A 22,019-nucleotide genomic window follows, 5' to 3' on the forward strand; every position below is an offset into this window, starting at 1 on the left:
AAATATCATGTTCACAACAATGGACAGACAGACAATCTGAAAATATAATGCCTCAGGCCTCGGCTATTGCCAGGCATAAAAATACATATCAATCATACTATATAATATACCGATACTGAAAATGATGTAAAGTAAATGTACTTGATTACTTTTCTTTGACAACAGCAGAACATTTACAGTCAACTCAACAGTAAATATGAAAATTAGAGTGAAAACAAAGGAAAAAAACAAACAGAAGCAGTACTGCAGTGTGTATGGTTTGTATCCAACAGATCCATTTATTAATTCTTGTTACACAATATAAGTTTGCACCGCCACAGAGAGGGGCGGGCATCATTACAGACAGCCTGACCCGTCTCTACTGTCAGACCTCTGTGATCCAGTCACTGTTAGGAGCCACACACTGTGGCTGTATCCAGTCTGTCACTGCTGTACATCTGCTTGAGCTCCAACACGCAACTTCTACTGAGAGCCACAACAACACCGCAAAGTCATATCCAAACAGGAGAAAACTAAATCTAGTAAAACCTAAAAAAATGATAATCATACAAACCAGAAATATTAGAAAACTATACACGATTGAATGTGCTTGATGTCATTTCTGCATTACAAATAGCCTAGTTTCCATTTCACATAAATATAGATTGATTTCATGTTTGGTGCTTCACCAATTAATGTTGCTGTACTCAAATGTGCGTGTATCCAACTGTCAAATCACAGTTCAGCTGTAGAGCCAAGAAAAGGGAAAAAAAAAATACTGTTTCCATTTTAAGAATTCAGCCACAAAATCAGAACATGAAAAAATATAAATCAAAGCAGAAAAACTCAGAGAAAACAAACCTTTTCAAAATAAAACAGAAACTAAAGGGTGAACCCTGAAAAGGGTGCATCAGGGGGAAGCAGTGATGGACTGAAAATATCACAACTGCATATCAGCCAGAAAAAATAATTGCATCAAACCTCCTTATATACTTATATACTTTCTTTACGCTTTCATACACGTATATATAATATACAAACCCTCCACGTCAGGCGACTAATCCCATCAAATCAAGAAAATGATTGCAAGCAGGAAAAATAATTTAAGATATATTATGCTGCTAGTTCAGAGTGGCAAACTAGAAAACAACAAAAATCTCAGAACTAGCAGGATTGTTGCGCACCCTGCTTCATGTAACACAGAACGCAGCTGTCCTGCCCTGATACTGCTTTCTGAAATCAACCACATTTAAAATAAGCAGCGAAAACAACAGACAACACCGTTACACATTTCAGACTAACTCAGGCCATCTGACATAATCCAGAAAGCCGCCTCCTTCAATCTGAGCTGAGGGTGAAGGAGAGAAAGAAGAGCTTCTCCACTTCCCTCACAAGACAAATAAATAAGAGAACCCGTGTCTCCAGGTGCTCGTCAAGTCAAGAGAGGAGAGAGAGCCCGGAGAACACATACAGGTGCTTCAGACTTTATGTATGGCAACCTCTGGATGTACAGTGGTACTGTATGTAGAGTGTTTGACAGCTCCGCCACCTGACCCGCTGTCCGCAGTAAAAGATGCTTTCTCTGCTGAGTTCGGGGCGTTTTTGCCTTCCTTGCTTTCTTTCAGTTCCTTTTTCTCTGAAAACTGAAGAGGTAGTTTCACATTTGAAAAGGGATATGGATTATGATTTGTAACACAAATATCATTCATATCATTTTGAATGATAAAAAATATTATCACAGGAAGTCAAAGGAACATCATACTGCAACACAAAAAAAAAAAAAACAGAACACTTTCTTTAACATGAGTTGGCTTTCCATGGCATTGACATGGGACAGAGCCTCTCCATTCAGGCTCCCGCACGCTCAAAAAGCATCAATGAGCCAAACTCGCTCTCACTTTTGATCTCCATATTCACTAACGTCTCTGCTCTCCAGAGTCTGTGTGAGGCCACAGCACAAGTGAGAGTGTGTGGAGAAAGTGGCGGAGCTGGCTCTGCAGAGACCATGTGAGGTCCCAGGAGAGTCAGTGGGCAGCTGTCTCCGGCAGAGGTTTAGAGAGCAGGAAGAAGAAGGGGCAGTGGAGATGGGCTGGGTTAGAGCTGGAAGCCCTCCATGGGCCCTTCCTGTTGCTGGAAGACGAACTGGCCTTGACTCTGGTCCACCTGTGGAGCCAGGCTGGCATCCTCCTCCTCCACACCAAAGTAGTGTTCGATCAGGTCGAAGGCCTTCTGGTAGATCTCCTGGTTCTCGTGGCTCTGCAGGAACTCGATTTTATCCAGTCCTGAAAGAGTGAACCGACACACACACTCATTCTGTTTCTATATAACACTTTACAAAACCACGTTTAACTAATATATGAACACATCACTTCTGTTTTTGCTCCCATTTTTTAACAGGTTCATATTCAAGATCAAAGACTTTTTATGCACACAAAAGACTCCAATTTCAGTCCCATATTTGTTAAAATCATTGCTAATGAGCACCTCTACTTTTACAAGATAATCCATCCACCTGACAGGTGTGCCACATATATCCAGTGGGTACAGCCAGGTGAGCTGCTGATGGCGGCTGCTTCCTAGTGTATGTTAACAGACCAGATGTTGTATTTCTGTTCTTGTAGCAGGCAAATGGTTGGTTATTAGCTTCACTGCAGTTCATATTACACAACTGTCAGAGTGGTCAGATGGCTGTACTAGTCACACTGCACAACTTGCTGTCTTGTAATCTGAAGTCTTGAAGTCATTGTTTTCAACGTACATGACTGACCAGGGACAGGAGGACACACACTACAACATCTTTCAGCAGAAGGAATCCCTGATGTGTATGTCATGGGATGTGCAGGTCGAACCACAACCAGGAGTTGGGAGTGCTGGACAGACAATATCCCCAGAAAGCACTGCAGCACGGCTCATCTTGAGTTTTAATCTGTGTCTTGTGCACTAACTGGCTGCAGTTTACTGTAAAATCCCTGACAGGTCTGGATATTTAGCATGCTAGATATCTGGGGAGCATCTTCCATCAGTTCACAAAAAGTGCTCGAACACCAATTTGTGATCGCTATAACAACGCCGACTTGCCTCTGGTGTTATATCTGAGAGTTCCAAGAACTGTTGAGCAGAAAATCTGGGCTAACATTGTGTAGCATGAGCTAGACATTAGTAATAACTCATGTAAGTATGTAGGAAGTGGTTTTCTGCTGTCCTTTGCAGATTATGCCGCATTAACAATATCAAGTGGGAGTGGAAAACGTTTGAAGATATCAAACCTCAGGTTTTATGTACTTTGGGTGCTAAGGAGGTTTGTTTCTACACTTTTTCTGGTTCTGTTAAAAAGTTTTATATAAAAGAAATGATCAGTGATATCCTTTAAAAACACTGATCATTTCAGTGATTAGATTTTTCCTAATGGTAAAAACACTTCAGAACATTCAGTGTAGTGAACATTGAGCTGTTACATTATGTTATCTCAGCACGTCTCAACCTGAGCTCAGTGTATTAAAAGCTGAGTGTAAGTGTAAGTCCCAGCTGTCTAAGGAGTTGCTGTAGGTGTGTGTGTAAGTGATTGATTTTGTGCAGCGTTAGCATATGTGTTGTGTGATGTGTTGCAGTACCGTAAGCCTCCTCTATGAGAGCACAGTACGGGTTGATGCCTGTTCCGTTCTGCTTGGCCTCCTGTTCTCCCAGTCTGAGGATGTTCTCCAGACCATTGAGGGACACCTGCACAATCTTTGAGTCCATCACTGTCAGCAGGTCACACATGGGTTTGATGGCATTCAAAGACACCAAATACCTGTTTACATTGAGACAAATAGTGATCACATTAAGACGCTTTCTATTGACAGTGAGGGAAGAGAGAGAAACCTGCAAACGAAGGAGAATCACAGAACACTCTTGATGAATCATCTGTGGCAGGTCTGTAGGATGGCTTTATGGACACATTAAGGAAGTTGGTGTGCTTTTCTATGACAGGGTTCTAACACATTTTTACCAATTCATTTTCAAAACTTTTCCATAACATTTTAGCCCATTTCCATCACTTCAATTAAGTAGTTTAGTTTAAAACAGGTAGGCAGAGAAGGCATAGGGGCATGATGAGGCTCTTCCCCTGTGTGCTATGCCCTATGACAGGCACTGTAGCTAAAATGTAGCATGGAAAATAGACCTGAATGTCTTTCTAACTACACATACAGTAGACACACAGCTGTAATTTTATCTGGCCTGGCTGTGGCAGGCTTGAAATATGTGCTGATGCTGTTGAATAGCCTTTCTGTAGTCTAGATGTTTCTTCCCCTTAACACAGTGGCACCCCCACGAGGGAGCTGGGGCCCCTTCTGGTACACTAAACAAACTGGAGAGGTTCCAGGATGGCACCAATGCTCGCCATGCTGTAGGACTTGCCCAGCTTCTCTAAAATTATCACGAGCAGAGATGAGAGAGTGGTGAACCTGGGGATGTTGAGGGAGCAAGCCTCGTCCTTTTTTGGGATGGGAATGATGGTGGAGGTTTTCTATGGAGGTGGGACCACCACCTTGGTCCAGTGAGTACTGATATAGCTGGAGGAGGACCCCGCTGAACAAGCACAGTGCTTGAGGCTACAGGTGCCGTCAAGTTTGGCAGCTTAGAGCACGTTCGGTCCGTCCTGTTTTTGGAGGCCAAGTGTGGTGGGTAGTACGAGGCTATGTTTGAGCTCTGGTGTTTCAGATGCCATGTCAGGCCTCTCGAAGCTGGTGTGAAACTTGTTTTGTTTGTTAGTTTTTAATTCTCTGACATGCTGCCTTGTTGCTGGTTGCTATGCTGAAACTTCTGCTCGGTCTTATTGTTGCACTGAGTTTGAGCCTGGCTCATGTCCTTCTTCTGTGGACCTGTTTTTTCTTCCCTTCCTCCTGATGTTCCCTGTTATCCATGAGGGAAAAGTCTAATTCTCAGTGTTTGTCCTCCCCTTGGCATGTTGGAGACAAAAATACCTTATCTGTGCAGGAGTGCCCCCAGAGGTGGCATTAGTAATAGCCCATGCTGCCTCCTTCCTTGTGCGAAACTCAGCCTTCTGAAGGATCTCAATCAGGACTGGAAAGATGTTGGCATCAATCACATTCTGACAAGACAAGAAATGTTGTCAGCTCCACAGAACAGCAGACATTCTTCGTTGGACACAGTGAATGCAGCTGCAGCAGCCTTTACCTGAATCTGAGCTCTGTTTCCTGCTGTAATGTTGGACACAGTCCAGCACGCCTCCTTCTTGATGGACTCCTTGGGACTGCTGAGGAGGTGGAGTAAACATGGCAGTGCTGAGCAGTTCAAGATTACCTGAGATGGCAAGCATACATACAGACATGTAATACTGTATATGATCCCTTACAAAGAAATGACTGAAGAAAGAACGTGATCTTTGAGTGAGCCTCTACCTGAGTCTGGATGTCATCTCCTGTTACAATGTTGCCCACAGCACGCAGAGCAGGAGAAACAACCTTATAGTCACTGTGCCTGTTCAAAAGATAGAGAAACATTCACACAGAGTACACCCATGAGATTACAGCTAAAGCTAATGATGGTGAAAATTTTCTCCTGAAATTCAGTTCCTTAGAAGCTCAAAGTCTCACGCCAAAATTTCGAGAAAAAGAAATGGTTACCTGTCCTCTGCAAGAACTGACTCAAAACAACTAAAGTCTGTTCAGTTTAGGGCCTCTGCACTGACAAGAACAGTGGAAATCAATTAACACCAGTAATTTAAATTCAAGTCTCACCTAACCCCTTTCCTCAGGAAACCTAATATGAAAACTTGTTAAAAAATCATATTAGGACTTCTTGGTAATGTTTTTCTTTCAATATTAGTGACTGAATATTGACCACCTTCTCACATTTTCAACAGCATTTAAAAGCATTCAACCCTGTTTGTGAAACTAAATGTGACACTGGAAGTTATTGAGAAAAATAAATAAATTTAAAGGCTGTGCTTGACTCAGCATTACGACAGTCAAATTAGTTGGCTTTTTAATACGAATATTTGACAATTCCTTTTTTTTCATATAAAGTTTTTTAAGTTTGAACGGGGCTGAGCAGGACATTCAGTGTTACAGCTGCATTCATGCAATACAGTAAACAAGCTAACAGTGCTAATGATGCATCAGCAGTGTGCTGCAACATTTTTTGCCAACACTAAAAATCAAACAAAATTCAGTATATCGTATTAAGGTGCTGTGAGCTGTAAATTCGCCACTTCTCAGCTGAGGAGAGAAGATGATGATTTCTCGGAGCCTTACGATGCAGAGTCTCTCCTCCTCTGCTGCTGCCTTTGTCTATGCAGCAGCCTCTACCAAGGGAAAAATGATCACTCTGCTCCAAAATCTGTTGACCAAAACATCCACAGAAGCACACTGCACAGCGCACTGACGAGCAGAAAACAAGACAAAACGACTGCTCGGCTTGAAGATAACTCAATTGACTGAGGGGTCTCCGACTGATGATTCGAATCTCTGACTTTCAGGGGGCAGCCCTAGATTTTTTTCATTAAATATGATATAAATTATATATAATATAATATAATAAATAAAAAATGCTCTGAATTTCCAAATGAAGAGGTTTGTACGGAGTGCCCTGTGATACATTTAGATATAAAATTTGCAGTTACTTTGAAGTTATTAAAAACCTGCCACTCTTTGTTACTAAAATATTTAAGTAAACTAAATGAACTATAATTTAGCAATAAAAATAAGTCTGCCATGTCATAGGACCAATTAATTACAATTTTCAAATCATTTTCACTAATATTGGTGAGTCAGAATTAAGATATTAAAAAAAACATTGGTTTTGTGTTATTTAAACAGTAATCCACTGATGACCCCGCAGTCAGCCCCCAGCAGTTAAATGGAGGGATGAGAGGTGGGCTCATTGTCCTCCTACTGCCAAAATCAGGTGAAACATTCAGCTGGGTCCAGAGGGAATGTCTGTCAGATATCCAACTTAAAACTAGTTTTGCAGTGGTTCGCTTGGCCGCAGTGTTGACAGTGCTGCTGTTGTGCTGTGCCACTGTATCCCGTCTGTCAGTGCACTGTCAGCATCCTCTTTTCATGCTGACATTATCAGTTATTAGTTTTTCAATGCTTAACAAAGTAAATGCAACCTGAGATTGTACGAAAAATGTCAATTACGAGTCTATATTCAATGCATGCCATTGCAGCTGTATCAAGTTAGATGCAGCAGTGCATGTACAGCTGACAATTAAGAGCACAACTCAAAGTTGATGTGCACTACTGTGCATATGCACATGATGCACACTGGTGAAAGAGTGTCCTCTTTCATTGCTAATGGTCTTGTTTGCTAATGTGCGTGTTTTATTGTATATTGTATTGGGTTGTATATAAAACTGGGATAGCAGTTTATATTGTATCTGGTTGTATATAAAATTTGGGATGGCATTTCTATAGAATGTAAATGTATATATAGAGGTAGGAATAAATAAGTATGTACTTCCTATTCCTTTTCATACATGTAATATCTAAGTTTTAGTGGTTTGAGCATTTATTTATTGAGATTGATGTATAGATTTTGCAAAGGTCTTCTTTTTTTATTTTTTTGTTTTTGTTCACTGCATTCGGACATACAGCTTGGCTGCTTTTATTTTTGTCTTTTTTTTTCCTTTTAAATTTTCAAAATTAAGATTTATTCATTCATAATTCAAACTCTGCAACACCTGGTCATGTGTGGTCACATGCATGTCAGACTGATATTTTGACAGTTGTGCTTGGCGTGTCCATGCTCCTATAACGTGGACCTGTCAGCTTCTTACATGAGCAGCTCCACCAGCCTGCGGCAGACCCCCGAGTCAATGACCGTCTGGATCTTCTCATTAGGCCCGTCAGACAGGTAGGACAGAGCCCAGCAAGCATCAGCCAGCACATCTGGATCACTACTGAACAGGAGCCTGGCGAGCACGCTGAGACAAGGAGACACCTGATACATACCAGAGACACAGACAACAAAGGTCAGTTTTACCCTTTGAAACCTGGACTGATATCACTTTTCTTGTGGTGCGTTCAGACATTTTTCCTCTTTAAACCCTGAACAAATTTGTTTTATCTTTCAAAAACATGGGAAAAAAGACAATGAGCAACTTGGTAAGGATTTTCCTGCAAATGGCAAGAAATTAGTAGAATGTAATTTTTTTAAAAAGCTTAACAAAAATGTGTATTTATAATTATTATGGTTATATTTTTAAAAAGGTTTTACGGAATTATTATACTTTTGATGTTTTTTCTTCTTTGATTTTATTTTATCATTATTTTTACTTTCCCGCTTAATGTTACTGTTTCATTTTTTTTCTTGTACTTGTTACCATTTTCTTGCTTATTTCTGAGTCTTTTTTTCATAAGCTGCTCATTGCCTTCTCCCAATGTTTTTGAGAGAAACCAAGCAAATCTGCCCAGGTTTCAAAGGGTTGATAGCAGTGCTGAAGGAACAGTTTACACATTAATGCTGCAAGCAGAAACCAGACAAATGGGCTCCAGTATTCCACTTTAGTTCTGATGCATTAACTCACCTTGGCAAAATCCGGTGGTGGGTTCTTCCCTCGGCACAAGTTGGACAGAGCCCACACTGCATTGCGGGTTGTTGTGAGACGCTTAGATTTAGCGAGCAGCCTGGACATGACAACACGAGACCCAGCTGTTATGACATGTTTGACACAGTGAGACACAAAGAGAAAAAACACTTACTGTTGTAGAAAGGGCAGGATGCCACAGTTGAGCACATAGTCTCTGCACTCAGCATTATCTCCTGCTATGTTCCCCAGCGCCCACACCGCCTGAAACAAATCACACAGTCAACACACATAAGTGATCCACTTGGTGGGTTACAATTAACCCTCAAACTGCACCAAGTGAAAATGTGAATACAAAATCAACCTAATGGAAACACAGCAATTAAAAAAACCCTCCCATTTATTGCAAAAATCATTTTTATGCTTGCATGAGGTGATATTTCAGGCGATTCGAAAAAGCCATATCTCGCAAAACTGCAATGGGAAGACTTTTTTTGCTTTTATTAATTACATGATGTGCAACATCAAGTGGCGGTAATGAGACCTTATGGGTGCCAACCACCAAAGAAGAAGAAGAAGAAGAAGAAGAAGAATAAGAAGAATAAGAAGAAGAAGAAGAAGAAGAAGAAGAAGAAGAAGAAGAAGAAGAAGAAGAAGAAGAAGAAGAAGAAGAAGAGGAGGAGGAAGAACAAAGTCATACGACATTCTACAAAAAATGGCTCAGTATGTGTGGACTGAGGAAGAGAGCGAGATCTTCTTAACTCTGATACGAGACAAAGAAATTACCTAGATATTAGATTGGTATTGTTGAGTGGCTGCAATAGAAATAAAATGGTCAATGTTTTGAACTTCCATTGCGTTGCTTCTTGAAAGAAGTTGCATAACATCAACCAATGGAAACGCAGTCATCTCACAATTGTGTTGTATCGAAATTTTGAAAATATCAAGCGAGTTTGCACAAATATGTAATGGAAACCCAGCTAGTGACAATGTGCTACACCAGGGAGTTCACTTTTAGGACTGTTTGGTTATGATGTGACTCCTTACATCTCAAAACTCCTGATCCTGACAAGAGGACTGCAAACGAAGTAGATATAAAATTACATACATTTCTGCAACTGTGTAAGCCATTTCTTCCCTCAAATGTAATGTTTCAGTTCAAGAATTTTATATGACAGCCTAAATATGGTGAGTAAAGAGGGTAAAATGGATTAAGTCCTCTATCAAGGTATGTGAAATTTTATATTGTGACATCAATACGTGTAAGCCTTTTTCACTACAGAAACTTAATAACCCATTACTTCAGGTGTGTTCATTGTCACGGGCTTTTTGTTTGTTTTCGTTGTACTTCCCCATTTTGGTGAGTTCTGGAGCCTTGTCACTTGACACTGCTATCCAAGTTCAGGTACTCTCAAGGCAAATAACACAGTAAACATAGCAATAAATAACACAGGACATGTGTTTCAATTCGTGTCTCCCTCATCAATCTGTACTCAATATGTTTGTAAAATTGTTACGAACAAAAACTGAAGTATCACATTGACGTAATTTTTGTGACCCTTTTATATGACACTTGAAATTTTGCTCAGGTTCCCTCTATTTCTCTTGATTGAGATTTTTTTTCCACCGTGATTGAAGTTAACCTTTGGTAACTTTAATTAATTAACAATGATAAGGCACACATCTGTCTATACGAGGCTCACCTCTGAGTAAAGGGTTTCCTACACATTCATCCATTACCCGTATCCCACCAAAATCCACACATGAACGCAGGTTTTTCAATCACAGGTAAGCTTGTTAAATATAGGCAATAGACTATTCCTACTGCCTGTGAACACACCGCACGAGCACACGAGTCTGCCTTTCTGTCAGCTTTTGTGTGTGTGCAGGTTGTCTGGTTGGTGTCTGTGTGACATAACAGACAGGCAGGAGAAGATTATTGTTCTAACTCTAACATTTTATTACAGCTTGGCCACGGGTCCCGATAAGATGGTGTTTTGGTCCAGACCCGGACCGAGGTCCGCCAGTTGGTGATGCCTGGTCTATAAGAACTAACTTCTAATTTGTTGTCTTGTGGGTTCTCACCTGTTCCTGGACGTCCTCGTACTCAGAGTTCAGCAGCTCAATGAAAATGGGAACAGCTCCTGTTTCAATCACCACTTTGGTGTGCAGAAAGGTACCTGAGGCGATGTTGGTTAGTGCCCAGGCTGCCTCAAACTGTTACAAACACACAGAATACAGAACAAAATGCTGTCTCAGTCACTTCATGTTATGCTGTATATTATGTTCTATGCTGCTTAAGTGACACTGAGAAATTAAAAACAATCACTTTGACTGGGGCATGTTTTTCTCTGGAAGAATGTTTAAGAATATCTTTTTAAACTTTGACATTAGGCATGGAAACAGGCTCTGTGCTGTGTGTTGAAGCTCTCACCTGAAGAGTGCAGTTTTCACTCCTCTTCAGGAACTCCACAAAACGATTCACAACACCAGCGGTGGAAATGACATCATCTATGGGGGGGTTGGGCTCTGCACAGAACAACATTGAATGTAACCTGATTTAAAGAATGACAGGTTTAAAAGTAGGTAGCGTGTCTGATCAACTCATGTGCAAAGAGATTAGAAGTCCATGCACTTATGTGTTCGGTGGAAAGTGTGCATTTGAGTGGATATGAAGTATGAACAGTAATGTGATATTGACACAACCCCTTACACTACTCTGTATTAAAGTTAAGTGATTCAACATGAAACCTTGAACCTGTGTTTAGTTCATAAATCCAGTCTTTGTGTATTCCTTAAAAATCTTAAGTTTTCTTGCTTGCGTCTATTTTTCATTACTGTCATGTAAACAGTTTCATGTTTTGTGTTCATCCTTTCAGTTTTATCTCTATTAGGTTAATTATTGATAGAGTGGTACTAAGGAAAAACTACTCCAAAAAACCCTTCTTAAGTTACTTAAAACCTTAAAACCTAAAAACAGCATAGTTTTATTCTCATTGCCTTCTGTTTTTAATGAATATATGTAAAAAATATCTAAACACAAAAAAAATCTAAAATTTGCTGAAATGCAACATGCATCATGATGTTTTAGAAAAGTGCTGCTTGCTTTGAAATCAGGTATTTTAGAGTGCAACAATCCCCAGAAAAGTCTGCAAAATCCTGGACAGTCAGAATAAAGGTCTGAAAGATGACTATTTAAACTTCAGTTCAAACAAATGATGTAAATGTGAATTCACAAATGCAACACAAACCTTTGGACAGTAATTTTCTAAATTTCTGTGTAGCAATGAGCTGCTGGTCAGGGTCTTCAGAGAAGATCATCTGAATCATATCTGGAGTTATGACCCCATCCTACACAAATATCAGGATAAGATTAGAAAATTAGAAGATCACAGCTAGCACAGGTCTAGAAAAAAAGAGTGAGCACAAAACTCAACATTAAACGAACACTTACACCTGCAACAGGTACTGTGGAGCTGATGTCTGGATCCTGGATTGGACATTCCAGCATGGATTCATCATTTGAAGGTACACACACATTTCTCCTCTTGAACAGCTGTGGGCACAGAGTCATCAGCTGTTTATATATTTGGCACCTTGGCCTGATGAAATGATTTCAACAGTGGTTTGTAATCGAGATCAATAAAGCACTGAATTACAAAACAGCCAGTGTTAAGTATTTTGAGACTTTCTGACACTTGGATAAATACAAGTAGTTTCATTTAAATACAAAGAGATCATTATGACTAAATCTGCAGATGTCACTTTTCAAGTAGAAAATTAAAAACAGCAGTAATCTGTCTGATATGCTACTGTAATACTTGTAAAGTTCACAAATTATAAAAAATGTCGTACTGTTAATGTTTTGAGATGACTGCTAAAAGTACTGAGTTCAAAACACCAACAGTGGGAGGAAATTTGGTTTCAATAACAAAATCAGGAGGTCTTGTTTTAATACACTGTTTAATACACTGAATTTGTTGTGGCAGAGGTTTTGGTGACGTGTTTCAACATGCGACAGTGTTAACCTGCTCCTCTCTCTTCTGTTTGCGGAGCTGGATTCCCTCCTCCTCTCTCCTCCTCCTCATCTCCTGAGGATTCAACGCTTTGTTCTTATAGCTCTTCATCCTGTAGTTGTCCTTCCCTGGACTCGCCATTGTGTCTGCTCAGTCTGAATAAAGAACAGCCAGTTAAAAATCAGGTGCATTTACTCATAATATGCAAACATCATTGTAGATCAAGGATCTATGACTCTGTGACATTTGGTTCTAGGATGCAAAACTTTAATATTAAACATTATTTAAAGTAATTTAAACTTTGTGTAACAGGGCACGTTGACTGAGTATAGCAAAGCTCTGTCAACAGCCACACTAAAAATATAAAAATGATACAGAGAGCCAACACACACATAGCTCTGTTACAGGCATGTATGGGGCAATTATTACTGAAAACGGTCTCAGCAGGGACATGAGTGTTGAGACTTGTAGGTAATTCTGCAGATAATTAAATTATTAGAATTACATTATAATAGCATTTATATATTAGGAACCATGTACTAAAAATAATCATCTCAAACAAGAGAGGGGGAAAATGGAATAGATTCACCCACTAGCTACTGTCTTTGGTAGGTTGACACAATTACTATATAAAGTACAAATACAACACTAAGTGAGATGAACATGAGTCCAATAGTTATATGATACACCGAACAACATGCATCATGAGCCTATTCAAAGCTGTCCTTCATGGATCAGGTCTAATTCAAGGTTTGAAGCATTAGCCAATCGCAGCCCTGAGGAAATTAATCAAAGTTCTAGAGAAGCAAAGATGGCAATCTTGAAACTATGACTTTTTACATAAATAAATGCATGTTTGTCTGGCAGAGAAGATCAGCCGATTTTATATCAAACTCAGTGTATTTGAAAGTATATGAATATGCTTAAAAACTGTACTTAATTTCAAATATGTAATAATGATAATGATATTGGGGGGTTTTTTCAAGCTTTTTTCTTCTCTCTGTAATACACTTTTCACTAGCTTTTCTAGGAACAGCTTCTACTACTACTACTACTACTACTACTAATTTCTTGCAATCTGTGGAACATTACTCACAATGTTGCTCATTGCCTTTTCACCCCATATTTTAGAAATACATGGCATCACTTTGCCTTGGGTTCAAACTTTCAAATGCTTGTGATAGGCATCTGAAAGCAGCTTTAGAAAAGGGATGTCACTCCAAGTTTCAAATGGTTATGACAATACGGTTAAGTTAATTGTAACATTTAAAGCGTATAATACAGCAAGGACTGGGCTCAATGTGGATCCCTGCCGCCCTTTAATCGACCCTCAGTCACATCCATCTCTAGGCTGTCTGACAAGCAACCCTGCAACCCATTCAAGCTGAGTGAGGATAATAATACAGAAAAATGAAAACAAATTGATTAACTGGCTATTGATAACTGATTGATAAATGGAGATGGATGTTGTCTAAACGAGAGGCTAACGTTACAACACTGAAACCAAAGCTATGAGGTGAGATAGTGCCATGATTGATTCTCCACTTACACTCGTATGGATTTCAATACGATACCATCAGAATATTTACGAATAATTAAGGATCTCTGACATGCAGCACAACTTGAAAATAAGTATTTACTTATGGCACTATTATACTATTGTATGGCGTTAGTCCTTTCATTTGAAGAGTTAGTAGGATTGAACACTATAACAGAAAACTGACTGAAGTAGTTGGGAGATGTCTCCGGTGTATGCTGTGTTACGCAGCTGAATAACAGCTGTTTCATCCTTACCGTTACCGGTGGGAGGTCGCAGCAAACTCCCCTCCAAAAGCTACCTTAGCTACCGTAAGCTGTAGCCACCGCCGCACACAGCTTACAGAGTCCGACCTGCACCGAACCTGTTCAAATCGAACGTTAAGCTATGTGAGCACATCTGATGCTAATGCATCCAGCTACACTTTGATTGACCGAGCTTTTGTCAGATTTCTCCGTTCAACAAAACAACATGTTTTCGTCTCATTCTTGGTTAGTTACTAAACTAGCATTGCGGCTAACTCCTGAGCTAACGATGCGTTGCGTCAGTTCTATCGTGTAGCCTGCGTCTTCAGCTGCAGTGACAACAGCGTCAGTTCATGCAACACTCCCGTAACACTAATTCTTACCTACCAAAGGTCTTACGGTAATGCACTTGGAGATGCGTTGGTGTGCTTAGAAGCTACAACCTTTTCTGCAGTCCCTCTCTTTCCGGGAGCAAAATGGCGTCCTGTTAAAACTTTCCCAGCAGGCCCCTTGCGTCAACAACCTACACCACTTCCGTCAGCTTAGTGCACTACAATAAAGCATGGATCTATTAAAGGCCCCCAGGAAGTGCGCCACCCTCTGAAGCAAAATTTACATAGTGGCCGAAAGTGGAACTACAGCGTCACGTGGTGCACACTGGCCCAGAAAGACTTTTCCCCATTTGCTTAACAATGGGAAAGAGACCTCCTTAAATCACTGGATAATTGTTCCGCGCTGCTCTCTGACAACCGGTTGTTTGAATACAGACCGCAGACTGTATATACAGTCTCTGATACAGACACGGTAAAACGTCAATATTACAAGCTTTACAGCTAACAGCGTATGGATGTGTTGTAAAAATAAATTAATGTAAAAATGATGAATTATAATTCAGGAAGCCTGTGCTGTGTCAGGGACTCCAAGAGTTACATGCACGTTCACGCGGTAGAGTCCCGCGGGTCCTATGTTCGTTCATTTTATGTCTGGAGAAATACCGAATTCCAAATCTTGATTCGGAAAATGGCGCATTTTACATCATTAGGACTTAATGTTTTTTTGATAATGGCTTTTTAAAAAATGCGTTCTGAAAAGTCAACATCAATGTCAAAAAAATTATCCAGTGATTTAAGGAGGTCTCTTTCCCAATGTTAAGCAAATTGGCCAGTGTGCATCACCTGCTGCTGTAGTTCCACTTTCGACCACTATGTACATTTTGCGTCAGAGGGTGGCGCACTTCCTGGGGGCCTGGCTTCATGCGCCACTTAGCAGCTCCCATAGAAATGAATGAGGCCCCGCCGCCACAGCTGTATCCAGATTTATAATAGATCCATGATCTATTATAAATAAAGCGGCTCTGCATCATGCTCTGCATCATGCTCTGCGTCAGCTAGCTTCGTCTTCTGTAGTTTTTCGAATCCAAATGTTGTATTGCCATCAGCTAGTGCACGAAATGGTTCTACATCCAGCACTGACTTCACATACTCAGTAAAATAACAGCAATCACCTCCCCCCATTTCACAGTCCTCTATCAGTTCTTTATTTTCCAAGTCCTAAAGAAAGACTTAACAAGTAGGGTATAGCTGCAGAAGAGGAGTCAGGACTGCCTAGTTTTTTGCCACAGCATCACTTCTATCTATCTTGCAGGGAGATAAATTGAACCCAAGAATGCACCGAAGGTAGTATTTAAAAAAAAAAAAAAAGTTAACAGGAACAATCAAAATGGCTGCTTTTCGAATTCAAACTCAGACAGTTTCAAACATAGACATATATACACAGACGCTGCATTAACTGTGTTGGCCCTTTTGTGCGATACATCAGCATGCCCACCACTGTCTAGTTCAGGACTCACAGTTTGGTACAACCTACAACCAAACAATTTCAAGCTGTTGCATTTATAGAAGTTATTTTTCCAGATGTCATTTAGACGTTGTTGATTTTTTTTTTTTTTTTTTGGCTAAATCTGGTCAGCATAACCTAGCCCCCAGAAAGACTTTAAAAACTGGTCTGACTTGGTCCTAATTTAGCCTAAAATTGAACGTTGACAGTTGGGCTGTGTTTAGAATATCTGACATTTATTTTATTTATTTTTTTATTCACACCATTAAAAACTGTTAGAAACTCAGTTTGGCTTGTAAAAATACCCAACAGAAGGGAATACAATAAATTACAATACTTTGATACTTGGTCCTAATTTAGCCCCACCCAAAAAAGTTTAAAGTTGGTCTATGGTTAGGCCATCTGACTTAGTCCTTGTGTAGCCCAAAAATAGACATTAAAAACTGGGCTGTGTTTAGACTTTCTGTTTTTGTCCTAATTTAAATACAGCAGTGAAAATATGGTCTCATACAGCATATGTGGAAGTTTTCTGAACATTTTGATTGCTGTTTAAATACTTAGATGTAGAATAGAAATATACACACTGTAGCTATAGACATTCTTTGGATGACCACTATAGCTCCTTTTAGGTCAATTCCAATGTTATACATTTATATCCAGATGTATGTGTGTTTTTTTTTAATGGGACAAATGTTAACTGCCCAGTAACTCAGACTAAGCCCCCCCCCCTACTGTGCATGTCTGTGAGAGAGGGATAGCGTCACGACTTCACTAAAATACAAACATGGTCATACCGGGCTATAGTTCGGCAGATTTTGAACGTTCTGACCCTTAACTTTCTGGAACTTTTTGGACCCTTAGCTCAGCCGACCCTTACCTTTTTGGAACTTTCTGGAACTTTCTGGATCGCTAACATTCTAAAGGAACCCTTCTCATTTGGTGAGAATTTCAGAAATCTTCCAACTTTTTTCGGTGTCATAGTTGTGGTTAAAAAAAAAGGCAGAATTATTTTTTTCTTTTATATATATTACTGATGTATTTGAAGCTATCAGGATCAGTATCATTGACATGGGCGTGCTTGATGTGGTGCTGCGCCATGGTTAAGCTAAGGGTAGATAGCCACCTAACGAGCAAGAACGTAACTTTAAAGTAGCATTAGGGAATGGTGGAACAAAAGAAGGGAACTCTCTAAAAGAAGTGGGGTTTCACCTGGGGATGTTCACGTTCAGCGTGCCAAATGCTTGTTCCTGTCAGCTGGCGTTGAGAGCCTCTCCTCACTTGTTGGTTAGCCATAACCTAAAAAGTTGTTTGTGAACATAATATTTTCCATAACCCTTTTAATAAACTTAAAGGAGATCTCATGTCCAACTGTAACATCAAACAGAGATGATTTTATAATTTTTATGGTCATGTATTCACAAAGAAACACTCGGTTTTTAGAAGGTCTTCCACAAGGTAGGCTACTGTTATCATGCTATAGAACCAGAATCACTCTCAACTTCCATACACTCAACTGTAAATTAAACATTTATTGGTTCCCTTAAAATTGGTGACAAACTGATGTTGTATTTTTTTTTTAAATTTAAGGTTAACCAATTTAACGTAAATGCTACCAAGCCTTTGTTTCAAAATGACACCTGTCTGTGTAAAGCTTCTTAACAGTTAGCTAATGTTAGCTGTTTTCATCAAAGCTGTTAAGGTGGTAGGGGAATAAGCCTCGTCATGAAGATATTATAAATATTGTGTTAAAGAAGCTTTTGCAAATTACATCGCTGGCTAACTAATTCAATAACATTAGCTAATGGAGGTTATTTTGGTGAGCAAGAAGGCTGAGGAATAAATGAATAATCATAATATCAATAGTATCAATAACATCAATACATAAATCAATAAAAGTCTTACAATAAAATAAAAAAAAAATAATGGACACTGACAGAAACAAAACAAACAAACAAAAAATTCACACTCATATCACATCACAGGGTTTCACCAGATAAAATTTAGTGATAAAGAGTGTGTAGAGCAAGAGTGTAAAGTGTTGAGTTTAAATCCATCCAGTAAAGACTGAAAGAGGGGTGTGAACCTAAACATAATGGTTTATGGATAAAGAATCTCTCTATTAAATAAAAAAAAAAGTTCAAATCATTACAACAGATTGTATATTTAAGGGTAAAATCATGAGTGACATTACAGTTATTGAAAATATGAGAATTTAAATTAGACCAAAAATTCATTGTTATTTTACACTGAGAAAAAAGGATTAAAGTTTCATCAGCCTGCCCATAGAAAGAACATGAGTCTTCTGGTTGCAATGTAACATAAGCTGTTGTCAACATGTGATGGCAACAAGCTGTTCTAAGTGCAGGTCAATCACACTACATATATAAATATATATTTAAATGACACAGAAATTCACAGTCTTTTTAAACGGACATCTTGGACCAATGTTTTTTATTTCAGTCTGCAGATGAAATCTGTTATTGGCAATCTAGTGGCTGTAAGTACTGAAATTTCAGTGTACATGAGGATGCAAGCTGCATGGTCACTTAATTAGCCACACCTACAATCTAATGCTATCCAGTACAACAACAGCTCTGCACAAATTCTGCCTTAAAGGGGAACAACAGCCATTAGAAAAAAGAAGACATATTTATCGAACCACTTGCAGCTGCAATTCGGCAAAATAATAATATCAAAGGGATTCAAACAGCAAATGTGAACCATAAGATAAGCCTTTATGCTGATGATGTACTACTTTTCCTTCAAAATGCACAAGCCTCTCTCTCTGAGACAACAGCACTTATAGACAAATTTTCCTCTATTTCAGACTACTCTATTAATTGGAACAAATCAACAGTCCTACCTATAAACTCTAACTTCAAGGGTGGGTCAACCGCCCCACTACAATTGGGACACATTAGATACTTAGGTATCAACATTTCCGCCAGGCTGTCTGACCTGACACGGCTAAATCACATTCCCCTACTTAAAACAATAGAGGATGATCTCACTCGGTGGAGGAATCTGCCCATATCGCTTATGGGAAGAGTGGCAACAGTTAAAATGATGGTCCTGCCGAAAATAAATTCTATCTTCTTAATGGTTCCATCTCAACCCCCCCTCACTTGGTACAAATCATTAGACTCGAGCATTTCCAAATTTCTATGGAAAACTAAACCACCACGTATAAGTTTAAAAACTCTTCAAAAGGCTAAAGATCACGGTGGTTTGGAGCTACCAGATTTTTATAATTACTACCTTGCCAATAGACTACAATATATCTTAAAATGGATTACAAAAAGTCCACTAGCTCAAGCATGATTAGATACTGAACAGACATTTTGTAAAGAAACCCAAATCGCTGACCTGCCATTTATCAGTCCCATTATCAAAGGACATACCTGCTTTAAGAGCATTAATATCAGCACTTCTCTGACAGCCTGGTGGGAATTTCTTAAAATAAATAGGTCTTCACCCATGCCATGCAGACATACGCCCATCTGGAACAATCCCGATATCCTGCGAAATAAAAAAACAATAAACTTCACAACATGGTACGATAAAGGGATAAGACATCTGGAGCATATCCTCCAAGGCAGTAACTTCATTCCATTTAATGAGCTGGTAGCACTATATGGTATTAACAAGAACAAATTTCTGGAATATCTTCAACTTAAATCCATAATTCAGGCAAGGTTTAACCTTAGCCAATTGGATTTAGAGCTACCACCAATAATAACAGATTTTCTAAAGCTCTCGCCTCCAAAATTACTTTCCAAAATTAATTTATTATTATTTAAAAAAGATCTAACAGTTTCTCTTCCAATCTCCAAATGGGAGAAAGATTTATCCATCAACACAGACCCAAATTTTTGGATGCAAATTTGTTCAAATACCTTCAAAATGACCCAATGCGCCAACTTACAACTCATACAGTACAAGGTTCTTCACAGAACACACTACACAGGACAAAGGATGTTCAAGATGGGCCTTACACATAGAAACGTCTGTTTGAACTGCACGGGTGGCCCATTAGATACGTATATGCATGCTGTTTGGCTTTGTACACCGGTCAACATATTTTGGCAAAAAATTTGTGAAGACCGATCGACATGTCTATGACACCCCATCCCTGCCTCCCCCTCACTTTGTTTGCTAGGTGATCTCACTAACATCAATATGGACACGTCAGGGGGTGAGGGGCCTCTGCCTCCTCGGTGTGAGGGAGTACTCTGGGGGGTTGGGGGTTGGTGGCCCTGCCTGGGCTGCCTCACTGGTGCGGGTGGGTCTGGGGCCCGTGCTGTCCTCCAGCGGGGGGGCCATGCGCATGTGGGGGGGCCTGCCCGGGCCCGGCCCTGGATAGGCGGGTCGGTGCCTGCTGTGGCGTCTCGGGACAGGCGTGCCCCCGGGTGCTCCGAGGGATGGGCATGGGGGTGGGGGGGCATGTTGGGTGTCTGGGGATGGTGGGCCCCCTGCTTGGTCGGGCTGGCCGCCCGGGCGTGGGTGGGTCTATGATGTCCTGGCTCCGGGCCCCTGGCTGGGGGCTTGCTGTGCACGGGGGTTCGGTGTCCTCCTGGCCTGCTCCCGCATGGGTGGTGGGCCTCCTTCTCGGGTCCTCTGGTGGCTCCCTTGGGTCCTCTGGTGCGGCCCCTGGGCCGGTAGGCCTGACTCCCTGTTGGCCAGGTGGGGACAATGATGGGGGTAAGTTTCAGGGCCAGTCAGGAAGCTGGCCACATGGGGACAGCCCCCACTTCACCTCCTTGTCGACCCCCTATCCCATTACATCCCACCTCATAAGACACTAGGGCCTTGAGGGGTGGGACCAGTGGGGCCAGTGGGTGGGGCTGCATTATGGCGGCCTGGCCCTCCTCCCTGCTCTGGTCATTGCACCGCCCCTTAATTTTAATTGCACAGGAGACACTGAGGGCATGGGGGGCGGGTGGGGCATTTTGGGAGACTCCGCCGGCTGGGGGTTGTTGCCTCTGTGTTCCCTTGCTTGTTCCCCCTTGGGTGGGGCACGTGGCTGTCTCTGGTGGTGGATCTGTCATGTTCTGGGGGGCTGTTGGGTGCTCTGGTGGCTTGGGTCTTGGCCTGCTTGCCCCTGGGAGTTTGGGGGGTGTTGTTACGGCCCCCGTCAACTACAAACCACATCCAATGACAAACCCTCACACACACACACACACACACACACACACACAAACACACACAGCACACAACTGTTATACAATCACACACGTACAACAGTTACAAATATGGATGTTATCCATGTCAAGGTTATGCTGGGTAAGTATTTATACAGTCTGTTTTTTTTTTGTGGGGGGTTCTTTTGTTTGTTTGTTTATTTTTTTATTTATCATTTACTTTATTCTATTTTATTTTATTTTATTTTATTTTTCTCTAATTACTCATTTATTTTTTCTTTTTCTCTTTTTTTACTCATTTCCTGCCTGCTTCCACCGTTAATACTGTTGTAAATACTTGCAGCTGTCATTATTGTAGTTAGCATTGTTGTCATGGTTTTCATTGTCGTTGTTGTTGTGATTGTTGCTGTTGTTTTTGTTGTCTCTTGTGTCTTCCCTCCCTCTGTGTCCCCCAACCTCTCTCTTTTCTCTCTCCCTATCCACTCTAACGTTGTGCTGTCCGGTAGCCTTGCCAATAAATCTCAGTACGGACTGCAACAGGAATGTATGAAAGTATGTCAGACTCCTCCTTTGCAGAGCAAATCTGTTATGGCACCTCAAGGCATCCAGACCTCTCATACTGCACGCCTAAGCTGCCGAACAGGACAGGTTAAAAACAACAAAAAAAAAAAAGAAGACAAAAAGATATTATTCAGGAGGCTATATAACATGATGGAAGAAATACTAGAACCT

General features: G+C 40.5%; 1 protein-coding gene across 3 annotated transcripts; it reads right to left on the minus strand.

Annotated features, from left to right (window-relative positions):
- Positions 1-253: 253 nt before the first annotated feature.
- On the minus strand, positions 254-14,856 carry LOC121945491 (importin subunit alpha-6). Of its 3 annotated transcripts, XM_042489690.2 has the most exons (15): positions 14,698-14,847; positions 14,323-14,429; positions 12,541-12,683; positions 11,967-12,068; positions 11,764-11,863; positions 10,947-11,041; positions 10,598-10,729; positions 8,688-8,776; positions 8,513-8,612; positions 7,763-7,926; positions 5,382-5,460; positions 5,158-5,283; positions 4,944-5,071; positions 3,591-3,769; positions 254-2,261 (listed from the first exon to the last, which is right to left on the minus strand). In XM_042489690.2, the coding sequence occupies exons 3-15, from the start codon at positions 12,667-12,669 to the stop codon at positions 2,074-2,076; spliced, it is 1,611 nt and encodes a 536-aa protein (XP_042345624.1). In that variant the 5' UTR covers positions 12,670-12,683; positions 14,323-14,429; positions 14,698-14,847; the 3' UTR covers positions 254-2,073. The 3 variants fall into 3 exon arrangements, with proteins under 3 accessions (XP_042345624.1, XP_042345623.1, XP_087941066.1); XM_042489689.2 differs by lacking the exon at positions 14,323-14,429 and having other exon boundaries at positions 14,698-14,856; XM_088084940.1 differs by lacking the exon at positions 14,323-14,429 and having other exon boundaries at positions 14,694-14,843.
- Positions 14,857-22,019: the final 7,163 nt, after the last annotated feature.

This window comes from Plectropomus leopardus, chromosome 11, assembly GCF_026936395.1.
Source record: "Plectropomus leopardus strain MGB_pleo_1.0 chromosome 11, ASM2693639v1, whole genome shotgun sequence".
NCBI classification, from domain to species: Eukaryota; Metazoa; Chordata; class Actinopteri; order Perciformes; family Serranidae; genus Plectropomus; species Plectropomus leopardus.